Genomic DNA, 24008 nt, shown 5'->3' with positions numbered 1-24008 from the left:
GCTGGATACTTGCAAAGGTCATACTTAGGCTTATTTTTATGGTTATATACTACCTTTCTAAGCCAAAGAAAATCTTAAATAGTTAAGTTGGAGTCTAATAATATCTTTAGGGAATCCTTATCTGGTTCTGTTAAATACAGAAATGATGAGCTAATTATCATTTCATTAGGGACATAATCAAAATAATTGAGAAGTAAATACAGGCCCATTATATTGTGTAGTAGAAATCCCAAACATATTTGGCATGCTTAAATATGTATTTCTACTTAAGAACTACTGTCATATCATGACAGCTTCAGAAACTTCTGAGTTTTACTCTTCTATAATTAAACTTAACAGAACAGCATTAGTTCCTATGGCAGCCATTTGGAAGCATGTTTTTAGAACTGAACAGTAAATGGACTGTGCATGTGATGGTTGTTTGGAGCATTACTTCTAATTCACATATGCTCAATAAGAGTTATATCTGAAGAATTGTATGTAGACTAGAGGCCCGGTGCACAAAAATTTGTGCACTCGGGGTAGAGGGAGGTCCCTCAGCCCGGCCTGTGCCCTCTCGCAGTCTGGGACCCCTCGGGAGATAACGACCTGCTGGCTTAGGCCTGCTCCCAGGTGGCAGAGGGCAGGCCCAATCCCTAGGTGCAGCCCCTGGTCGGGCTCAGAGCAGGGCCGATTGGGGAGTTGGGGCGCCGCTCCCTGTCATGCACAGAGCAGGGCAGATTGGGAGGTTGCGATGCCACCTTCAGTCACGCTCAGGGTAGGGCTGATTGGGAGGTTGGGGCACCGCCCCCTGTCACACTCAAGGCAGGGTCGATGGGGAGGTTGCGGCACCACCTCCTATCACACACAGAGCAGGGCCAATCAGGGGGTTGGGGAGCTGCCCCCTGTCACTCACAGATTAGGGCCCATCAGGGGGGTTGGGGCTCCATACCCTGTCACGCACAGAGCAGGGCCATCAGGGGGTTGGGGAGCTCCCCCCTGTCACTCACAGTAGGGAAGATAGGGGAGTTGGGGCACAGCCCCCTGTCACACACAGAGAGGGCTGATCAGGGGGTTGGGGTGCCGCACCCTGTCACACTCAGGGCAGGGCCGATGGGGAGTTTATGGCTCTACCCCGTCACACACAGAGCAGGGCCCATGGGGGGCGGTTGGGGCATCGCCCTCTATCACCCACAGAGCAGGGCCGATAATGGGGTGGGGGTGCCGCCACTGTCACACTCAGGGCAGGGCCGATGGGGAGGTTATGGCTCTACCCCGTCACACACAGAGCAGGGCCCGTGGGGGGGGGGAGGGTTGGGGCGCCGCACCCTGTCACACACAGAGCAGGGCCAATCAGGGGGTTGGAGCACCGCACCCTGTCACACACAGAGCCGCAGGGTAATCAGGGGGTTGGGGAGCTCCCCCCTATCAGGCACAGAGCAGGGCTGATCAGGGGGTTGGGGCACCTTCCCGTAACGAACAGAGCAGGGTGGATAGGGAGGTTGTGGCCCCGCCCCCTGTCACACACAGGGCCGCAGCAGGGCGATCAGGGGGTTTGGGCGCTGCCCCCTGTCATGCTGATCCCGGTGCTGGGAGGCCTCACGGTTCCGCTGATCCCAGTGCTGGGAGGCATATTACCCTTTTACTATATAGGATAGAGGCCTGGTGCACGTGTGGGGGCCGGCTGGTTTACCCTGAAGGGTGTCCTGGATCAGGGTGGGGGTCCCCACTGGGGTGCCTGGCCAGCCTGTGTGAGGGAATGATGGCTATTTGCAGCTGGTCACACATCCTTCAGGGTGGGGGTCCCCACTGGGGTGCCTGGCCAGCCTGTGTGAGGGGATGATGGCTGTTTGCAGCTGGTCACACACCCTTCAAGGTGGGGGTCCCCACGGGGGTGCCTGGCCAGTCTGGGTGAGGGGCTGAGGGCTGTTTTCAGGCTGGCGGGTGATGGAAGCCCCAACCGCTCCTTTTTTTCTTTTTTATTCTGGGCCAGCTTTAGCTCTGAGGCTCCAGCTCTTAGGCCTCCGCTCCTGAAAGCAGGTATCTGGTTTGTTTCGGTTGTATAATCGAAACAATGTATAACTCCAGCTATGAGATCCCAGCTCGCTGAAAGCAGGTTTCTGGGGTTTTGTTTAGCTTCTATATTTGTTACAATGTTTCAAACTGCAGGCTCAGAGGCCGGCAAGGCAGGCAGGGAACGTTGGTTTCCTCCGTCACTGAAGCAAGCAAGCCTCATGTTAGTTTCAAGCTGCCTGGCTGCCGGCCGCCATCTTGGCTGGCAGTTAATTTGCATATCACCCTGATTAGCCAATGGGAAGGGTAGCGGTCATACGCCAATTACCATGTTTCTCTTTTATTAGATAGGATTTTCACAGTAACAGAACAAACATTATTTATAACAAACGCTATTATAATACAATCTCCTTACAACCAGACTTCAGAATCATGAAATAATAATGAATATGGGGTACACTTATGCTGGCTCCATTGCCATTATTTAAAACTAGGTCCAGCTGAATAGGCTGGTGAAAGCCATGGGTGACCTGCAGAGGTATCTAGAGGTTTTCCTGTCCGTATCAGAAAATGAGTTGAAGAGTCAGCCATCAGCCTCCTCTCTGCTGCTCCTCTCATTCCCTTTTTATGCTCCTCACAGGGAAAAATAATAATAATAATAATAATAATAATAATAATAAAATACTGCACAGCTAACAGCCTAAAACAGTTTGCGGTAGGATTAAGAGAATGCTAATCCCGTAGCAGACCAGAGCTTGATGCCCTATCTTTGTTGCCAGCAGTTAAACTTTAAGTCACATGACTACTTCAGAGGTTCACAGAAATCTGTACTTAGCAATCAGGGAAGACAAGTGCTTTTCACAGTCACTTCACACGTGGGTCTTGCTGCTGCTTTCTATCTTGAGATGCTGTGGCCATTATTCACTGGGGATCTCAAAGTGCCATAAGAAAGGCTGCTGTGTTTGGGGTATCTTTAGTTGTCTGCATCTAGATACTATGTGTCTGTAAGGGTTATTAGGTGATAGGCTAGGCTAGCTGAGGCTAGGTTTTTATGTGCCTTTTGGTCTGACTAGAAGAAAGGAAAATGGGAAAATATCTTGTTAATAATAATAAGCACACAAAATCTTATTTATATCTCAATTTAGTGAGGTATTATATATAATGTATTAAATCTATGAAATCACATATAATACATAATGTTTACTTATTTTTTAATCCTTCTCAGAGGATATTTTTTCTATTGATCGAGAGAGAGAGAGAGAGAGAGAGAGAGAGAGAGAGAGAGAGAGAGAGAGAGAGATTGACTGGTTGCCTCCCCCATATGCCCCAATTGGGGCTGGGGATGGAACCTGGAACCTGCAACCGAGGTACAGGGCAACATGTTTACTTTTAATGATTGACAATGTGATCCACCCCCGCCCCAATGGTTTAACTTATACAAAATGAATAATTTACATACTTGCCATTGTAAATCTTAAATATTTTCTAATGGCACTAGGCTACCAGTATTTCAATTGTTTCTGCTCTCATGTTAGCTGTGCTATAAAATTAATCTTTAGGTTCTGTTACCCAGTGCAAAGACACTAACAATTTATTATTTATTTATTTATTTATTTATTTATTTATTTTTAAATCTGTTCGCGGCTACTCTTTTTTAAAAAAATATATATTTTATTGATATTTTCCATAGAGGAAGTGAGAAAGAGGGAGAGAGAGTTAGAAACATCGATAAGAGAGAAACATCGATCAGCTGCCTCCTGCACACCTCCTACTGAGGATGTGCCCGCAACCAAGGTACATACAAATTTGATGAGGCCATCTGAACATGCAGAATCGAACCTGGGACCCTTCATTCCACAGTCCAACACTCTATCCACTGAGCCAAACAGGTTAGGGCAGACACTAACAATTAGAAAAACACCAAAAAAACAAAAAGCTTCTAAGTGGACAACTGTGCTTCAATGTGTAAGGGAAGAAACCATTCAGCTAAGTTTTCTTTTGAATATTAGACTGATGTGTAAGAAAACCAAGGCCCTTTACTTTCAATTTGAAATCTTTAATTACAAACCTTATACATTTGAAAGGCATCCTAAATTAGGTATTATCTTAGTCCTACCTTTATTTACTTTTACATAATTATCTTGATGAAAGATATAATTATAGCATTATACAAAATTACTAACCCATGCTTTTTAAAAAAATGTTTCCTAAGTGATAAACACATTACATATGGATTAAGGCAATAAATCTCCAACTAAAATAAGAGTTAATTAAAAAGTAGGAACTATCATTCCGGTTTCTTAGGAAAAAACAACCTTATGAAAAAGAGTGATTTGGGGAAATATTTTATGAATAAAAATTTCAACACATAATTTAAATGACAACTTTCTAAATTATATAAAAATAATTACTTTAATGCCTTATTTATTTTTCTTTTTCTTTTTTTATATCCTATTGATTCTTCACAGAGAAGAAGGGAGAGGGACAGAGAGCTAGAAACATCGATGAGAGAGAGATTGATCAGCTGCCTCCTGCACACCCCCCACTGGGGATGTGCCTGCAACCAAGGTACATGCCCTTGACCCGAATCGAACCTGGGACCCTTGAGTCCGCAGGCCGACGCTCTATCCACTGAGCCAAACTGGTTTGGCTTTAATGCCTAATTTAGAAGGGAAAAACCTGAGAAATATGACTTCTGACACCGTGGAAAAAGCAAAAGGCTCTGTTGGCTTTAATTTTCATTTTGTATCACTGTGGAGTGTCATGTAGTTAGAATCATGATGTGACATCTTTTTCCTCATCTTTGATGTCTGCAGCATAAAATTATCACTCTTATAGAGAGGGAAAAGGAATCTCCTATTTAGAAAACAAGGAGGCTTATGTAAGAATTGGAACAAGAAATCATCCCTGGCTTGGCTCCAAATCCTCTAAAGCAGCGGTTCTCAAACTGTGGGTCATGACCCCTTTGGCGGTCGAACGACCCTTTCACATGGGTTGCCTAAGACCATCCTGCATATCAGATATTTACATTACGATTCATAACAGTAGCAACATTACAGTTATGAAGTAGCAACGAAAATAATTTTATGGTTTTGGGTTACAACATGAGGAACTGTATTGAAAGGGCCAGAAGGTTGAGAACCACTGCAGTCTAAAGGAATGGTAGCAAAGATGGCCGGGACACAAGACGGAAGTTTAGAACTGAGCTCTAAACAATGATTCAAATTATCATAAAATAATTAATCATGTTTCACTCAAGTGATAATAGATATAAATGTCAATTGACTAGGAACAATGAATATGTAAGCCCATGGGATATTACTATCCAATGTTATCAAGATGTTATCAACTTGGCACCTCCCCTCTATTTCAAGGGTACATTTTAAATGCTCAGTTGGTTGGGCTTTAATTAGTGATCCTAATAGCTATCCATAGTGAACCTCTACCACAGGTCTACAGAGGTGAGAGGTGATGCAGACCAGCTAAAAAATGCATTAAATTAAAAATAAAAATTATTTGATAGAGTTCTAATGCATCAAGTAACAGATTTTCTCATTAAAAAGGTAGTTTTACATAAGCCAAAGATTTAGAGAGAAGTCAGTAAGTGGCAGGGAAGGGTGAGTAGAGTGGAGAAGGAGCTAGCAAAATCTTCACAAAGAAGGAAAGATTGAGTTAGCTGTTAAAGTATTTTTGAAAAATTCCAAGTTGATATGGGGAAGTATTGCAACCTTAAAGACAAGAAACAGTTTGGTAGCTAGGGAAATTTTAAACAGTTTGGTACGACTGCTACTGCAGGGAAAGGGTTTGCCTGACTGGGCTTTGAGAACTGATTAATAGTGCTGCTCCCTAAAGAGCAGGCAACTAAGACCCATATGGAGAGCTAATTAAAGATGCAGACAGGTTACAACACTGTACCTATAGTCAACAATAATGTATTATCCACTTAAAATTTTGTTAAGAGGGTAGATCTCACGTGAAGTGTTCTTATGACAATTGAAAAAAATAGATGTCAGATACTTAACCAAGTCACATATACTATCAGTTTTTCATTCAACAAATATTTACTAAACACCTACTGTACAGGGTGAGCAAAAGTAGCTTTAACGTTATAATACAAATAAATAATATGATAATGAATAATAATCCAAGAATAAACGGTTTCATGTACTCACAACTGTAAATCCACTTTTGCCCACCCCTGTATGCTATATACTGTGTTAGGTTCCGTGTATACATCAGTGAATGAGAACACGACAGTTTCTGCCACCAGCTTACAGTGCGGTAAAGTAGGGAAACAGAAAATTAAAATAATGTTGGAAGTGCTATAGTAGAGAAAATTTACAAGAATATTTTTGCCATTTACAAAAGACCCGGAAGTGATAGAATGGGACAGTACAGGAACCACAGGTAAGAGTCAGAGTGCAACTTGGAGCTCAGGCAAGAGATAAGGCTGGATAGGCAGCCAGAGGCCAGATCTTAAGGACATGTATTTTGATAAAAAGCATTGGACTACATTAAAAACACTAAAAGTACCCTCATAAAGAATTACTAACTGAATTAATAAAAATCTATGGTTGATCTTGCTTTCACGTTACTAGTCTTTGAAACTTTAATTGACCAATAGGTACATTATATTGAAATAAAATGTTTCATTGTAAGTCAGGGTATTAAAAATGACAGAATTTCTTACATTTTTCTCTATGAGATTCTTACAGACACACACACACTCACAGAAAGGAAATTTCATCTCAATTTCAAAAGCAAAGATGAGGGAATTATTTTAGTGAGAAAGTATTATTTCTTCTGGTGCCAATTATTTTATTAAAAATAGTCTGTAGAACACAATAATTTTACCTTATGTGAAAGTATTAAGGCACATTTCCAGCATAAGTTTATATAACTTACTTAGCATTAGCATTTTCCTTTGCTTTGTCACATTTTTTTTTTTTTTTAAACAGGATTCATGGTGTACCCTGCTTAGGCCTACAAGAGTATTTTTAAAAGGCTGTATTAAAACCCCAAACAAAAAGCATAATTACTTAAATATTCCACACAACATCATTTTATTCTGCTGTTTTCTAAATTTAAAATAAACAAATTCTTTTTTGCAAATGAAGCAATTACTTTTTCAGATCATAACTATTCAATAATTACCAGTTTCAAATTTTTGAATATTTACTGTAAAGCAATATAATATCAACTCTTCTGATTAGAAAATAGATGCTTGTGGGAAACATGAAAGCAATTTTATTTTTAAAATATGCAGATGCATCATATAATAAAAAAGTACATTTAATGATCATATAATTAGATAGGAGGAGTAATTGGATATGGTAAGATGAATGGATCACAGATTTTACTGCCTAGGTTAAAATTTAGCACAAAATTAAGACTGTATACCATTGGAGTTAGTGTATAAGTTAGACTTTTTTCATTTAATTGCTTTCAGAATAAAGACTAAACATAGGTAGTTTACTAATTTACTTTGATAGAACTCCCTTTTCTTCAGAAAGATATATGCAGGCCACTGCAGAAATTATGGAGTTAAAATTAAAACGTGAAAATACTATATCAATAGTTTATTTTGACTTTATCCCCCAGGATATTTATTTTAGGTGATGTTACTGAAATCTTAAATGGCTCACCAGTAACTATTATATTAGTTGAAATAAAAATACTGTAGTAGAAAATAATAAAAGTTGAAGCAAATTAAGCTCACTTAAAAATAATTTATATTGCACCCCAAAATATGAGTGTTTCATTCACTATACTAATTATCTCTGTAATTCTAGGAAATTAATTTATGTAAGTTTCCAAAATAGAGTTGATGATTATTAGACACTAGAGGTCGGGTGCACGGATTCGTGCACCAGTGGGGTGCCTCAGCCTGGCCTGTGCCCTCTTGCAAACCGGGACCCCTTGGGGGATGTAGTAGTGCGAAGCGGCAGGCGGCCAGGGAGGAGCCCGGGCCCGGGCCAGGTGCCGCACCACTCCGCTCAACCTGGCCCCACTGCACCTGCCACCGCTACCCCCACAGGGTAGCACTGCCGTGGAGGCGGGAGAGGCTCGTGCCACTGCAGCTGCGCTTGCCAGGCGTGAGCCCAGCGGCATCTGGCGCTCGGTGGTCAGCTGAGCGGTGCTCCTACTGTGGGAGTGCACTGACCACTAGGGGGCAGCTCCTGTGTTCAGTGTCTGCCTCCTGGTGGTCAGAACGTATCATAGTGACCGGTTGTTCAGTTGCTTGGTCATTCGGTCATATATATATATAGATTAGGTGCTTTAGAAAAGCTTTGTGCAGAATGCACTAGTGATTCCACTGCTGTTTAATAGGTTATAGAAAATACTGCCCTTGCTAAAAGGAATCTTCCCAGGGAATAAAAAACTTTCAAGTAAAGGACAATGAGGAGTAAACTTACTAGGTGCTTGCTCTGATGACCAATAGAACAACACGAGCAAATTTGTTGAGGCCATCTGAACATCTTCAGGTGGAATTACATTTCAATCCAGGACAGATTATAATAGGTTCCACTTTATAACAACTTTCTATATGTTATAATTAGTCAAAGTGCTTCGTTTAAATAACCTCAATCTTTCCTTTTCCACATTAAATCTGTTGTTCATTGGGTTCTCCATGTTGGTTAGTAAAAGTAGCCTTACTATTACACCCTCCTTATACATTCTTGAAAATTACTTTAGATTTCTTTTTTTCCAGGGTATTAGTAATAAATCCTTTAACATCTCCTTGTCCATCTTCTCAAAATGTTTGGTATTTCTGAACCCCCAAGGAAAGGAATTTTTACAAAAAGAATATAAGGCAGTTAATGAGTTTATTTCCTCAGCCATTTTTCTCTAGACTCTGCATAGCAATAGTAAAGATGACAATTAAGTTTACATAAGGAATCTTTATATAAAATTAAAATATATTCTGCCACACTGTTCAGTTTGTTTTATTCAAATCTTCAAAATAATTTCTAAATAAAGAATTTGAAACTTATTTTTAAAATATTATCATGTTAAAATGAGAGAAACTCTTCATAGAAACATTTTTGTAATATAAAAATTTACTGAGCCGGCCATGGCTGGGGTGGCTCAGTTGGTTGGAGTGTCCTCCTATGCACCGAGAGTTCACAGGTTTGATTCCTGGTCAGAGTACATACCTAGGTAGCCAGATTAGGTGGGTATGGAAGGCAACCAATCCATGTTTTTTTATCTTTCTCCTTTCCTCTCTCTAAAATCAAAAACATATCCTTGAGTGAAGATTAAAAATTTTTTTTACTGAGATGTTTCAAGAACTGGTAAATTCTGGTAAGAGTCAAAATACTAACAGGAAAGCTTTGATATTTGACAATTATGGGATATAAAGAACATTTTAGATAGCATACGTATTTTTAAAATGACATCAAGGTTTTTAACTACACTGTGAAACTAACTTATAGGTAGAACTTGTAACAGAAATTATTTACCAAATGTTTTGGGGTTAAAAAAGTTTTGTGGTATAAAAGTACAAAACGAAAATGCAAAAAGAGAGAGATAGAGAGAGGAAGGGAGGGGGAGAGACAGAGAAAATCTCTCTCTACCACAGGCATAGTTTAAGATTTGTTTCACTAATAAAAGGACCCTCCTAGCATATGGAAGAGTTGCCATGTCCTCCCAGGGATGGGCTGTAGCTATGTTCACCTCAGGCTCATCAAGAAGAAGTGAACTGTCAAGTATAATTTCAGTCATAGAGTGGTTTGGATGAGACAGATTAGTGGTATGCAATCATGATAGATAGTTTATCTTAGCTCCAAACTGCCGCCTGGGAAATCTTGAACTCAAATGAACACAGACTCAGTCATTATTAGTGTCAAAAAGGTGTACAGAGACAAAATTTGGCTGGCAGCAGGAAAGATGAATCAAGGCGAAAAAGTGACCAATTGCATATTAGAAACTAAAATTGAGAGGCATATAACAGTTTGGATATACTTTAAATACCAGGAAAGTCATTCATTATTAATTGTTCATTGATTAATATTTAAAATGTGTTTCTGTAAAGTAATATATATTTTAAAAGATAATATAAATCACATGTATCTTATTTCAAAATATTTATTCTCAAGGTAATGCAGAAGAGTCCCCTCTTATATAGAGGAATAAGACACAAAATATTTTTTTTAGAAATCTATGAAATTTTAAATATATTTTTTTTTGGTTGGATATTCCCCAAAATAGGCTTTTCCTAATAATTAGTTTTTTGGTAAACATTTTAACATTTAAATGTTACAGTTTGATGATTTTCTTAGGAAGAAATCAGAATACATAAGAGAATAAAGTTAAAATGTGAACAAAAATCTAAATAACCTTGCAGATATTTTCTTTACACCGTAAAATACATATATGTAAGTTGTAAAATACATTATTCTATAAGCAAACACAAACTTTGGTATCTTTAAATCAGGCCTCCCATCCCAAATACCCACAAAAAAGAATGTCCTCAAGTGTCACTGCCTGAAGTGATAGACTCTGACAAATCTAACAGCTCTTTCTGTGTCATTCCTAATGCACTTGTCACTCAGTATTATCCATCCTCATTAATGACAATGGGAAAGTTTATCTTGGGAACACGTTTTAAATCATCTACTCTTTACAATGGGACCATGAAATCTCTTACAAAACATGAGGCGGGAACTACTCTGACAACAAAACCCCTTCCTGGCAGCTTTATTCTTAATTCCTGTTCAAGGAGTAATCTGTTTATTATAAAATCATACTGAACAATATATTAAACAGAATTTGAAACAAGAATAGCTAGTGTGATTTTCAAGCTTACAAGTATTTCTACAACATTTTTATTAGGCTGAAAACACCAAGTTGAGTCCTTTTTGTGAGGTTTCATGCAATCTTTTACATTTTACAATATAAACACCTTTAAAAAGGAATTTTGTTTTATCTAATTTTAAAATAATTTTCAAATGCCAAGGACACAAATCTTTATATAATTATTTAAAACATAATAATAGGCATTAACTTAAATAAAAGCAATTTTGAGTAAAACTGTGCTCATGTTTAAACTTCCTACCTAAAATGCCAAAAAATTCCAACACAAGAATCTTATGACTTAAAAATTATTTTATCACCCCCAAATTACTTATAATATTTTACATTTTAAGATTCTATATGACCTTATTTCCTTGCTTAAGAAATTCCTACAGTTAAAAAAAAATGAAAAATTAACAAGACTTCTTGATCCATAGTGCCCGCTTAAACTTACTATTTTAATTTGATTATCAATTATATATGCTAGATAGTGTGGATAGTGAACGGCAATCTTTTCTGGTATAATTCTTTTTATAAAATCAATACTTGCTAGAAATATGTCCTTATGACTCGTTATCCATCACCAAAAGTTTAACGCTACATTTTAATGTACTGTACAGTAAAATCATGTTAAATAGACTACAATAATCTTGAAAAAACACATTTAATGTTGATTTTAATTACTATTAATCATTTGAAGTTCATTTGTGAATTCAAACATGCTATAAATAAAAACATTGAATTTTAATAGCATTTAAATTGTATGAACCTATAATTCATAAAGCATTTTTACTTCAGCATTCAAGGCTATTACTTTAATATTTCTCATTGATGCTTTATTTATTTTAGAAAAGATTCCTTTAAAGGATGTTGCAAAAATTATATGGGCTTTATGCTGAAGATTCTAAGTTAAATGTACAACAAATACCATTAAATGGTTAATTTAATTTATAATATCTTAGAAAAGAAATATAAATCTAAGAAAAACCAAGAAAAATTATATCAATTCCTCATATGTTAGGTATTTATGATGAATCCAGTGATATTACATAGAAAATAGCAGTTTTTCTGTGGCTTAAGAAAGTACATTTAGTAAGAATAGGTGGGGAGATGCTTTAGCATCTGAAAGAATTTTCTAACAACTGGAGCTGGTAGAGATTGAAACGGGGTACCACATGATTAAAGAGGCTGGGTGCACACAATGATAAGTCAGCTTTGAAGCACTTTAAGCTCCCTCCCAATTTTTTCAAAATATATTTTGATTTTTTTACAGAGAGGAAGGGAGAAGGATAGAGAGTTAGAAACATTGATGAAAGAGAAACATCGTTCAGCTGCCTCCTGCACACCCCACTGGGGATGTGCCCGCAACCAAGGCACCTGCCCTTGACCGGACTCGAATCTGGGCTGACGCTTCATCCACTGAGCTAAAACAGCCAGGGCTCCCTCCCGATTTTAATCTTTTAAGAAATGCAGGTATTTTCTCAAGAGACACACCTGCATTAATTATAAAAGTGCAAACTACACAAAAATGGTTGTGCGAATTCATTATTACTCAAATACAGTTTAATTTTAAGCTTTATCTTCTAATTGAAATGGTCTCAGTAAATTTTCTTTAAAGTATACAGCTTTCTAAAGTAGAAGTTCTTCATAGCAAACTTCCTCTGTAAATGACCAGATAATAGGTACTTTGGCCTTGTGTGCCCTAAGATTGCAACTGAGTGATGCAGAGTGAAAGAAGCCATAGACAATACATAAATGAGCAGACCTGTCTGTTCCAATACAAGTTTATTTAGAAAAACAGTGGAGTTGGATCTGACCCATAGGCCACAGTTTGCTAATCTCATGCTTAAAGCATCAGGGCATACTTGATTTAATATTGTCTTTTACTTATCTAATTTATATGCACCAAAGCATAAGAACTTTTCCAATGCCCTGGCTGGTTTGGCTTAGTGGACGGAGCGTCAGCCTGTGGACTGAAGGGTCCCGGGTTCAATTACGGTCAAGGGCACATGCCTGGGTTGCAGGCTTGGTCCCCAGTGGGAGGCTTGCAGAAGGCAGAGGATCAATGATTCTCTCATCAGTGATGTTTCTATCTCTCTCTCCTTTTCTATTCCTCTCTGAAATCAATAAAAATATATTTAAAAAAAGAAACTAGCCCTAACTGGTTTGGCTCAATGGATAGAGCGTCAGCCTGCAGACTCAAGGGCCCTAGGTTCGATTCCGGTCAAGGGCATGTACCTTGGTTGCGGGCACATACCCAGTAGGAAGTGTGCAGGAGGCAACTGATCGATGTTTCTCTCATCGATGTTTCTAACTCTCTATCCCTCTCCCTTCCTCTCTGTAAAAAATCAATAAAACATATATTTAAAAAAAAAGAAACTAAAAGCAAAGTTTTAAAAAAAAGAACTTTTCCAATAAAATGATGGGAATGTTGTAATAATTGAATGTTGAAGAAAAGAAATGGCCAATGTGACACTACGAAGAGTAGATCACATTTTCAAAATATCTTTACATGCATTTTATGGTTCTCGACTGAATTATACATTAAGTCAATAGGACATATGAAGGAATGCATTCATTATAAATTATGCACTATAAAACTTTTCTTCTGAATATAATTGCCTTAAATTTCTATCTGGGCTAGACTGGTTTCCAGGAGGAAAATCTTAAGAAGCCAAACTAAAGAACTAGATTGGGATTTGTTGGCTCCATGTGCACAGAGGTCAAGGGGATGATTTTTTAATAGTGATAGTTCCAGATTTTGTTATATCTAGATATTAGTTGCTTCACTGCTAATGTGTATTTAAATCTGAACTGTGGAATATCCAAAATGTTGTGTTCAGATTCCATTGTACATAATTATTTCACCCCTAACTCATAAATCTTTTGCAATACTTTCCTGTTTAAAGCCAGGAAAACATATAGGCAATAAAATCAGTCCTACTGGCCAGAGAAGACCGGACATATGAACAGGCAAGTGCTGAGTCAATGGGGGGTTAGAAAGTGTAACTAACTTTAAACCTAAACAGATAATAGGAATCAACACTGGGGGACTTTTGCAAATTGGGAAAACTTATTACAGAATCTTTGACGATGAAACACTCAAAATAATTTTCAAGTGGCAAGAAAATGACAAAAAGGAAATCATGATTCAAATAGCATATTAATCACTTTTGTTAAGGAAACAATATATTTTACCTCATTTCCTATTTGGTATTTTTGAGGACACAGTTCAACTTTATTTCAGCGATAACAGTTCATTATATTATTAGCCAATATTTTTGAAGGTTATTTTACTTATGCAAAATCTTAGAAGTATATTATCCACTTACGGGAACTGTATTAGCATTATCATACTATTCTATATAGTCTGAAATGGTGAGATTTTTATGGTCACACTCTCTAATGTGTTTTGAGCACTGTCAGGAGGATATTCATTCGTTCATTCATTCAATATCTTTTGAGCACCTACATGATCAGGCACTGAACTAGGAAAAGGGGATACAATGATGAGTAAAACAGACATAACTTTATAGCATTTATGCCCCTAAATGAACATTTTTCCAAAGTTTTGATACTTTATAAAAGAGGCTTATGTATGGTATTTTGACTGTGCTAAAGTATGGCAGCAAAAACAAACAACAGTGAAGAATGGATACTCAAGAGCTAAATAACAAGCAGAGATTACCTGGGTCAGGGTTTTTCTTGGCTACTTACTTTAGAATTGATTTGCCTTAGTATTGTTATAGGCCAATCGGTTCTAGAGGATGACAGATCATTATTCATTTGATTCTTAATTCAAACTCAATATTAAATTATTTTTGTTTGACCCAGAAGATTTGGTTTGGCACTGATTGAAATTTAATTTCTTTTTGATAGTACACAGCAACCAAAAAGAAAATTAGGAAGTGCTGGATAAATTTATTTCATTAGAACATTTTTACTCATTTGATTTTAGTTTGAGAATAAAAAATGATTTATACCTCACAAATATATATGTAACATGTAAAATCTAAGTGTATTAAAATTATTATAAGGTATAGTTGTTTTTCACTATTAGTTTTATTTTTACCTAAAGTCTTAATTCATTGAAAAATCAGGTGACTGAATTCATTACTAATACTTTATCTGCACCAACATTTTTCCCCCTAAGAGCATTGGAAAGGCTATGAAAGAAAATTAAAATAAATCACTATCTAGTTTGAGTCTGTTTTCATCCTATCCCTGACAAGCTTTGAACTTCAATACAGAAAAAAATGGAGTATATACATCTTAGCCATTTTGAAATATGCTAATTTTATGGTAAAAGACATTTGAACACTATCACTGTGCTGTGTTTTTCTGTATCTGCATGTGATCTATATATTTAAACAAACAAAAATGTGTGTATACTAGTATAAGCAATTCTCCTTAAAAACGGCAGTTATATATTCTAATAATTTTCTATAATTACTTATGTCAAGAATACAGTAGTAGTGCATTTGGTTTTGCTCAACATTTTAGCAATTTTTTGTAAAAATATTAATAAACTGGTATTGTTAGCTTTTTTCTTTGCCCACTGAATATGACATAAATTGACCCATTTAATTTATAAGCTCAAGAAGGGCAATCCATTTCATGCTATATCACTGACCCTTAACAAAGATCTTGTAAATGAGTAGCCTATTATAACATGTACAAGTGACCTTTAATTGCATCAAGGAGCTTTTTGTTAGAAGGTTTTCAATGCTACACCATAGCTACAGTATAAGTTGGTAAAGTATTTCTGAGGTTATTGAACAGAAATAGCAACAGCACCCCCATCCATCAAAACATGCACATAAGGCATTTAACTAAGCCTACACTGTAATAATACCTTTTAGATAACAATTGACCAGAAAAATAAACTTTTTCCAATCATATAAGAAATATTTAAAGCATGCATAAAACTTTCATTAAATTCTTTCTAATCAAATTCAACTTTGTTTTTCATAATAGCCTTTAGAAATAAAAAGTTATTTGAACCCTTCAGTTGCAGGCTACTCCTCAGCCCTGGTCAGGACTCATGCAGGAGGCAACCAATAGATGTGTTTCTCTCCCATTGATGTTTCTCTGTCTTTCCCTCTCTCTTCCACTCTCTCTAAAATCAATGGAAAAATATCCTCAGGTAAGGATTAAAAAGAAGTTATTTGAAACTTGAAACGAGCTTCCTTATAACAGAAAATTTTAATTTTAGTAGAAGACACTTCTTTTTTACTAAATAGCTATACAATTAGAACTTTACTTTAAAATGTTTGGTGAAGAATCACATACCTAACAAAACATACTCAAATATCTAAATGCATTTCAAGTGTTACTTATATTAAGTAATATTGAAAACAAATTTTTAGTAAAGTATAGGGATAGATATTAGAACTGGTTAAACTCAGAAATTTATGAATGAGTGAAATATATTTTGACAATCTAACAAAAAACTGAAATCAAATATTCAATTTCATTAAACCATTCATATTGGTATCTTAGCTCTGGAAGGCTCACGTCACAATGATTTGGTTTGATTCTCTACAACAACGGTCGGTTGCCTTGACAGCATCTGACAAAACAGTTCAGTGAACTCCACTGTACAGACACACAGAACCTGAACTGGCTACTCTATGAAATGTCTACAGTGGCGGGGAGTTATGACAGTGATAACTGTGACAAAATTTGAATTTTCACTTAAATAAGAGAACTTCTTTACTGGCTATGTAGATAAAGGCATTTCCATTATACCCCAATTTCTCTTAGTTATTATGATCCCCAAATCCTACCTTATAAAAACTAATAGTTTATATTTAACATTATATTTTCTTACTGAATAACGCAATTTCTTATTATTAAATTATAGGAAACTTTTTTAGTAATATTACTGAAAATAAAGAGGAAAACATTTTGCAATCATAAGGTTTACTGCTTAATTTTGCTTGTAGATGATATTCAAAGAACTTTCAAAAAAGAAAACATTTTTAACAGGAAATAAGTTTTACCATGAATGGATCAAATCTTCATTAGAACTAGTTATAATAAAAGGAGAAGCAAGATTAGAAATCTGAGGAATTGAATTTGGTAGACTCATTGTCTTTTAAGTTGTATAGACCTTAATTATCTCACAAAATAATGTCTGATGCTCTAAAGAAGATATTTTTAAAACAACTTAAAAAAACTATAATAAATAATATATAAACACAGCAACAGTCTATGAGCAAATTAATATTTGCAAAAGTATCTTAATGTAGAATTTATGTGAATAAAATAATAATATACTGTAATTAAGTTTGGTATATTTTTGAACCATATCAAAGTAGTTGACTGGAACAAGGGAACTATGTGTGTTTGTACAGAATACTTTCCCTACTTCATCCAGAAAAAATCCAGAAGTCTTACAGAAGTGGACAGTATTTCTGGGAATGGCATTATATTTTCTGAAAATTAATTTTTTAAGTTAAAAAATAGCTATCATATACCAAAAATAAGGAAAAAATAAGGAAAAAGCAATTCTGCCAACCCCACATATTCATATCTACATAACATAGCAAAATGTTATTTAAGGGAGAAACTATGAGTAAGCCAATCTGAATTTTATAATGTACTAAAGGCCCAGTGCACAAAATTCATGCACTCGGGGGCAGGGGAGAGGGGGATCCCCCAGCCTGGCCTGTGCCCTGTCACAGGGTGGGAGCCCTGGGATCCATCGCCCCAAAGAGGTAGGCACCGCCCACCCATCTGGGGCTCCTCGATGGATTGCCCCAAAGAGGTAGGCCGGAGCTGAGATGTAGGACCCCCAGGCAGGCCTTGCCTCATGGAGGCAGGATTCTCAGGCAGGCTCTCTGCTGCTCATGCAGCATCAAGCCCAGCCCCGCCCACCTGCGCGAACCCGCTGTGCAAGCAGCTATCTTGTGACAGTGTGAGGGCATCATGGTGTGACTACTTAGGGTTTTATTAAGTAAGGATTTTATTAAAATGGTGTAGAAATGCTTGCTAGAATTCATTTTTTTTTTTAGTTTTTTGATTGTTTGTTTGAATGCATCAGGGCAGAGGCCTTCTGGCTTTTGTACTGAGATGGTAGTACATCTTGAGGTATGGTGAGTAGTTAGTGGTTAAAGAGCACAGGCTTTGGAATAAGACAGACTTGAATTTAAGTGTCATGTCTGTCAGCGATTAACTTTGTGACTTTGGATTAGTTAAGTTGCTTGGTCTCTCTGAACCTTGAGTTTCCTGATTCATAAAATGTAGGTAATAATGATATATGGTAGTTATGAAATCTACGAAGTAATGGCTATAAAGCACTTGCACTAGTCCCAGACCCCTATCAAACACTCAAAAAATGTTTTATTTCTAAATACTAATTAACAGAGCTCCTGAACATGTTAATTTTCCAGGGTAATTCTGCTCATAGAGTCAGAGATTTGGATTTGAAACTGGCTCTAAATACAGCTCTATGACTTTGGGAAAGTTATATAATTTCTTATATTTCCTTACATAAAATGTGCGCAGTAATTTCAAAGGGAAGGGGGTGGGTGGGAAGAAATAAACTAATTAACTTATATGCGTATATGTATTGCCTATGGATAGACAGTAATGCAGGGAAGGCCTGGGGAGGGGACTGCAGTGGGCTGGAAAGGGTCAATAGGGAGGGGAAGGGGGACATCTATACTTTAAACAATAAAGACAAATTTTAAAAATGTGTTTAGTAATGCCTATGGCAAGGGTTTCTGTGAGGCTCAAATAAGAATGAAATATGGGGGGAAAAACTAAGATGGCGGCATAGGTAAACACCGGGAAATTGTCGCCTCACACAACAATTGAAAATTACCGCAAAGGACTGAGCAAATATCATCCAGAACAACAGGAAGGCTGGCTGAGTGTAAATTCCACAACTAGAAGGAAAGAAAAGCACGCTGAGAGCCAGAGGCGCTGCGGAGGTGAAGTGCAGAGGTACGGCGGCTCGCGCGCGAGGAAAGGGGGTGGCGCCTGAGGACGCGGCTGTCTTTTTGAATCACAAGCTTCCGATTGCTCTGAACTCCGGTTCCGGGAAGTCTCTGGGGACCCAGGACTCATACGGGGAGAGGCTGGTCTGTCCGGCAGCGGGCGAACTTGAGGGCGGCTTTCCCTCAGAGGTGCTTGCAGCCGTTACCGGAACACTGAGACGCGCGACTCCGGGCGGAGAATCGGCCATGGCTGCTTTCTCCGCCCTTTGACTCCCTGAGACCCCGCCCCACCCAGGCTGCGGCAGAGGCTTTTGCATGTGAATGTACCTAACTGCAGCCAAACCAGGCAGACCCGGAACTTCCAAGAGAAGGCCCAAGGCCCCGCAGCGGCTTGCATTGCTTCACAGCTGAGCCTCTTCGTGGCTCCTGCTGTGTGGCCTCAGGCAGAGGCTGAATTAGCACCTCCTTAGATCCAGGAGCCACTGTACCCAGTGGTCAGAGGGGGACCACCCAGATTGCAACTCCTCAGATCCATAAGGGACACACTCAGGGAGCAGACTCAGTGAGCACCAAAGCCCCACTGAAGCAAGTCTTGCCCCAGAAGGGTGTCTTCAGCACAGAAGTTCTCCCACTTTAGACAAAGCTGATTCTCACAGCCAATTGGCCTGGAGGTCAATTCCTCCCAGTGATTCTACAACAACCAAGGCACCAAGAGTGCACCAAGAGTGTCCACCCCAGGTAACTGGGGAGGCTGAGCTACTGGGCCCTACAGGACACCTGGCGCACAGGGCCACTCTATCAACACAGGGAAGCTGCCAAAATGCGGAGACAAAGAAACAGGTCACAAATGGCAGAAATGGAGGAAAGCAAACGATTGGATATAGAGTTCAAGGCCACGTTTATAAGGTTTTTCAAGAATTTTATGGAAACCGCCGATAAATTTAATGAATCCCTCAATAAGTATAGTGAGACCATGGAGGACATGAAAAAGGACCAACTAGAAATTAAGCATACACTGACTGAAATAAAGAATAATTTACAGAGATCCAGCAGCAGACAAGAGGATCCCAAGAATCAAGTCAAAGATTTGAAATACAAAGAAACAAAAAATACCCAACCGAAAAAGAAAAAAGAAAAGAGATTCCAAAAATATGAAGATAGTGTAAGGAACCTCTGGGACAACTTCAAGCGTACCAACATCAGAATTATAGGGGTACCAGAAGGAGAGAGAGGGCAAGATATTGAAAACCTTTTTGAAGAAATAATGACAGAAAACTTCCCCTACCTGGTGAAAGAAATGGACTTACAAGTCCAGGAAGCGCAGAGAACCCCAAACAAAAGGAATCCAAGGAGGACCACACCAAGACACATCATAATTAAAATGCCAAGAGCAAAAGATAAAGAGAGAATCTTAAAAGCAGCAAGAGAAAGACAGTCAGTTACCTACAAGGGAGTACCCATACGACTGTCAGCTGATTTCTCAACAGAAACCATGCAGGCCAGAAGAGACTGGCAAGAAATATTCAAAGTAATGAATAGCAAGAACCTGCAACCAAGATTACTTTATCCAGCAAAGCTATTATTCAGAATAGAAGGTCAGAGAAAGAGCTTCACGGATAAGAAAAAGCTAAAGGAGTTCATCACCACCAAACCAGCATTATATGAAATGCTGAAAGGTTTTCTTTAAGAAGAGGAAGAAGGAAAAGGAACTCTTACCATTTGCCACAGCATGGATGGAACTGGAGAGCGGATAAATACCACATGATCTCACTCATTTGTGGAATATAATGAACAACATAAGCTGATGAACAAGGACTGATCCAGAGACGGAGAGGCATTGATTGGACTGTCGGGACTTGGAGGGAAGGTAGGGGAGGGTGGGGGTAAGGGGGAAAGATCAACCAAAGGACTTATATGCAAGCATATAGGCCTAATCAATGGACATGGACAACGGGGGGGTGAGGGCATGAGCGGGGGGGGGCGGGGGGGTAGAGGGTAACGTGGGGACAAGGACACATATGTAATATCTTAATCAATAAAAAATATATTAAAAAAAAAAGAATGAAATATGGTCATGTATGTGAAAGCACCCAGCATATTCAGATGAGATACCCAAGGTATGTTTTTTAAATACCCTGAGGGTAGACATGAGTTACTTTAAAAATAGTACTTTAACAACAAATATTTATGGAACACCTACTATATGTGCTTATTAGGATTTAGCTGCGAATAAGACAGACTATGTCTTTACTTTTGTGAAGGTTACAACAGGTGAGGTTGAGTGAGGTTGGGAAAAATACATTAACTGGTAAACGACTATATAATACCTAAGTGCTATACTGAGAATTAAAATACAGTAAGTACATGACAGCAGGTAACTGAGTGAATACTTCAGATGGGTTAGTCAGAAACCACTTCTCTAAGAAAGAGACTGAGATATTTAACCTATGCCGGGAGCCGGTCCATCCTTGCTGTTTCAAGGGACCTGGCTTATATGGCATACTGTTCTTAATATGTTTGCTCACCTTCTCGGCACTATGTGTTTTAACCAAGGTCACCTCTCCGAGAAAGGTTGTTTCCCCAGGTAGGGATTTTCCCCTGAAGTTAGGGAGGGAATAAAACCCCTTAACTAACTGCCAGGCGGGTAGTTAATCACTTTAACTACGAACAATCACACTTAAGCTACATAATCTTTACTCCCTGGAATGGAGACAAGAAACGCCCTCACCTTTGGAATAGAGATTGATAGGATTGAAATCAACTGGTATAAATACAGATGTAACAAGACAACAGGACACAGAAACTGGAGACAGAACCTAGCGAGAGAACATGGCAAAAGATCCTGGACAGAAACTGGAGACAGAACCTAGAGACAGAACCTAGCAAGAGAACCTGGCTGAAGAACCTAGAGACAGAACCTGGCTCCAGAACCTGGATAGAACATGGCAAGAGAACCTGACTAGAACCTGGCTGGAGAACCTAGCGAGAGAACATGGCTAGAACCTGGCTGGAGAACCTGGACAGAACTTCACTGGAGATCCAGACCAGAACTTGGCTGGAGATCGAGGCTAGAGACCCTGGCTAGGCTGCTGATCAACTGAACGCTGTCTCCGTGTCACTCCTTCTTCGCCGACTCCATCCACACCTTTGGGGACCCCTGGACCTGCTGGGGTTGGACCCCAGCAATGGACACAGAACCTGGCTGGAGACCCTGACAAGAGAACCCGGCTATGATGATCACCTGAACGCTGCCTCTGTGTCATTCCTTCTTCACCAACTCCGTCCACACCTTTGGGGACCCCTGGACCTGCTGGCGCTGGACCCCAACATCTGGCACCCGAACAGGGACCCTTAGGTAAGTCCCCCATTCCCCTAGGTAAGCCCCACTCTCGGGATGGATAGGACTCCACCGTAGGAAGAGGGTGGATAGTCTTCGCCGACTCCATCCACACCTTTGGGAACCCCTGGAACAGGATTCCCCTAGGTAAGCCCCCCCCATTGAGAACCCCACAATCGGGATGGATAGGACTCCACCAGGGTACTGCAGACCCCCCTATAGAGGATAAGTAGGGTAAGAAGGTGGATAGTACAGATCTTAGATTGAGAAGATGAACCATACTGAGTCCAAAGAAAGAAGACTCTGTATTGATTCTTAGATTGAGAAGATGTGCCATACTGAGTCCAAAGAAAGAAGACTCTGTATTGATTCTTAGATTGAGAAGATGTGCCATACTGAGTCCAAAGAAAGAAGACTCTTATTGATCTTTTAACACATATGCTTGCTAGCAGAGGAATTAAGGTTACTCCCAGTCAGACAGAACGTTTTATACAAGAAGTATGTCCATGCTTTTCTGAGGAAGGAAAGGTAAATGTAAAGGCATGGGAGGAGGTAGGCCCAAGGAGCCTTATCCTTAACCCCACTGCAGCCTTTCCACCCCGGGAAAGTGCAGGATTGGTAAGCTCTCCCTGGGGTGATAGATCAGGACTCAGGTAATAGCGGAAAGCACCAATCCTACTTTTAAAATGGATACTAGAGAGCATTTGGGGTTTTTCTTTTTAATGCCTGCTTTTAAAAAATAAAAAAGGGGGAATTTGCCAGGAGCCGGTCCATCCTTGCTGTTTCAAGGGACCTGGCATATATGGCATACTGTTCTTAAGATGTTTGCTCACCTTCTTGGCACTGTGTTTTAACGAAGGTCACCTCTCTGAGAAAGGTTGTTTCCCCAGATAGGGATTTTCCCCTGAAGTTAGGGAGGGAATAAAACCCCTTAACTAACTGCCAGGCAGGTAATTAATCACTTTAACTACGAACAATCATGCTTAAGCTACATAATCTTTACTCCCTGGAATGGAGATAAGAAACGCCCTAACCTTTGTAATAGAGGTTGATAGGATTGAATCAACTGGTATAAATACAGAAGTAACAAGACAACAGGAGACAGAACTTAGAAGATAGAACCTAGACACAGAACCTAGACACAGGAACCTAAAGACAGAACTTAGAAGAGAGAACCTAGACACAGAACCTAGACACAGGAACCTAGAGACAGAACTTAGAAGACAGAACCAAGAGACCAGAACCTAGACACAGAACCTACACAGAATCTAGAGACAGAAGAACTTCGCTGGAGAGAACATGGCAAAAGATCCTGGACAGAACTTGGCGACCGAACCTGGCTGGAGAACCTACAGAACCTGGCAATAGAACCAGGCAAGAGAACCCAACCATGCTGATAAACTGAACGCTGCCCCCGAGTCTTTCCCTCTTCGCCAACTCCATCCACACCTTTGGGGACCCCTGGACCCGCTGGGGTTGGACCCCAGCAAACCTACAATACAATGAGAAGGAAAAGTCATGAAGGGTTGGGAGGGATGAATATTCTGGACATCAGCTATGCAAAGATATGGAGGAAGAACTGAGGATATTGTGGCACAAAATACCTGCAAAGCTACCTATATCAACCACATATGTGTTATCACATATCACAAATATGGATACTATATTTATTAATCTCTATATTGTATTTGTTACCCTTCTAGGCATCCTGGAGAATATATTAGTAAAATACACATTCTTACCTTCTAGCTGATGAAATGAGACAGCCAGCCAAGATTTGTTATTATTTATTTTCTCTTTTTCTATTTTCCTTCAACAGAAAAATAACTCACTGTGGGAGGAAATGATTCAAGGAGTATCATGGAAACTTGGTGAATTCTACTACTACAGTAGTTCTACAAAGGCTTGAAGAAAATTCTTGGACTACTGCAATGTAA

The 24008-nt window shown here is 39.0% G+C and overlaps 1 protein-coding gene across 3 annotated transcripts in view; it reads right to left on the bottom strand.

Annotated features, from left to right (window-relative positions):
* Window positions 1-24008, bottom strand: part of ELP4 (elongator acetyltransferase complex subunit 4) — a 194998-nt gene that overhangs the window by 83060 nt on the left and 87930 nt on the right. Inside the window, exon 10 of one of the 3 annotated variants that reach the window (XM_036325719.1) lies at window positions 23811-23902. The exons of the other annotated variants lie outside the window; for them this stretch is intronic. Within the exon in view, the coding sequence (XP_036181612.1) occupies window positions 23900-23902 (3 nt within the window). The 3' untranslated portion in view covers window positions 23811-23899. Of the gene's footprint in view, window positions 1-23810; window positions 23903-24008 lie in introns of those variants that run through there. 3 annotated transcript variants of the gene reach the window in all.

Source organism: Myotis myotis, unplaced genomic scaffold, assembly GCF_014108235.1.
Source record: "Myotis myotis isolate mMyoMyo1 unplaced genomic scaffold, mMyoMyo1.p scaffold_m19_p_10, whole genome shotgun sequence".
NCBI classification, from domain to species: Eukaryota; Metazoa; Chordata; class Mammalia; order Chiroptera; family Vespertilionidae; genus Myotis; species Myotis myotis.
This window is presented reverse-complemented; position numbering and strand designations above follow the sequence as displayed.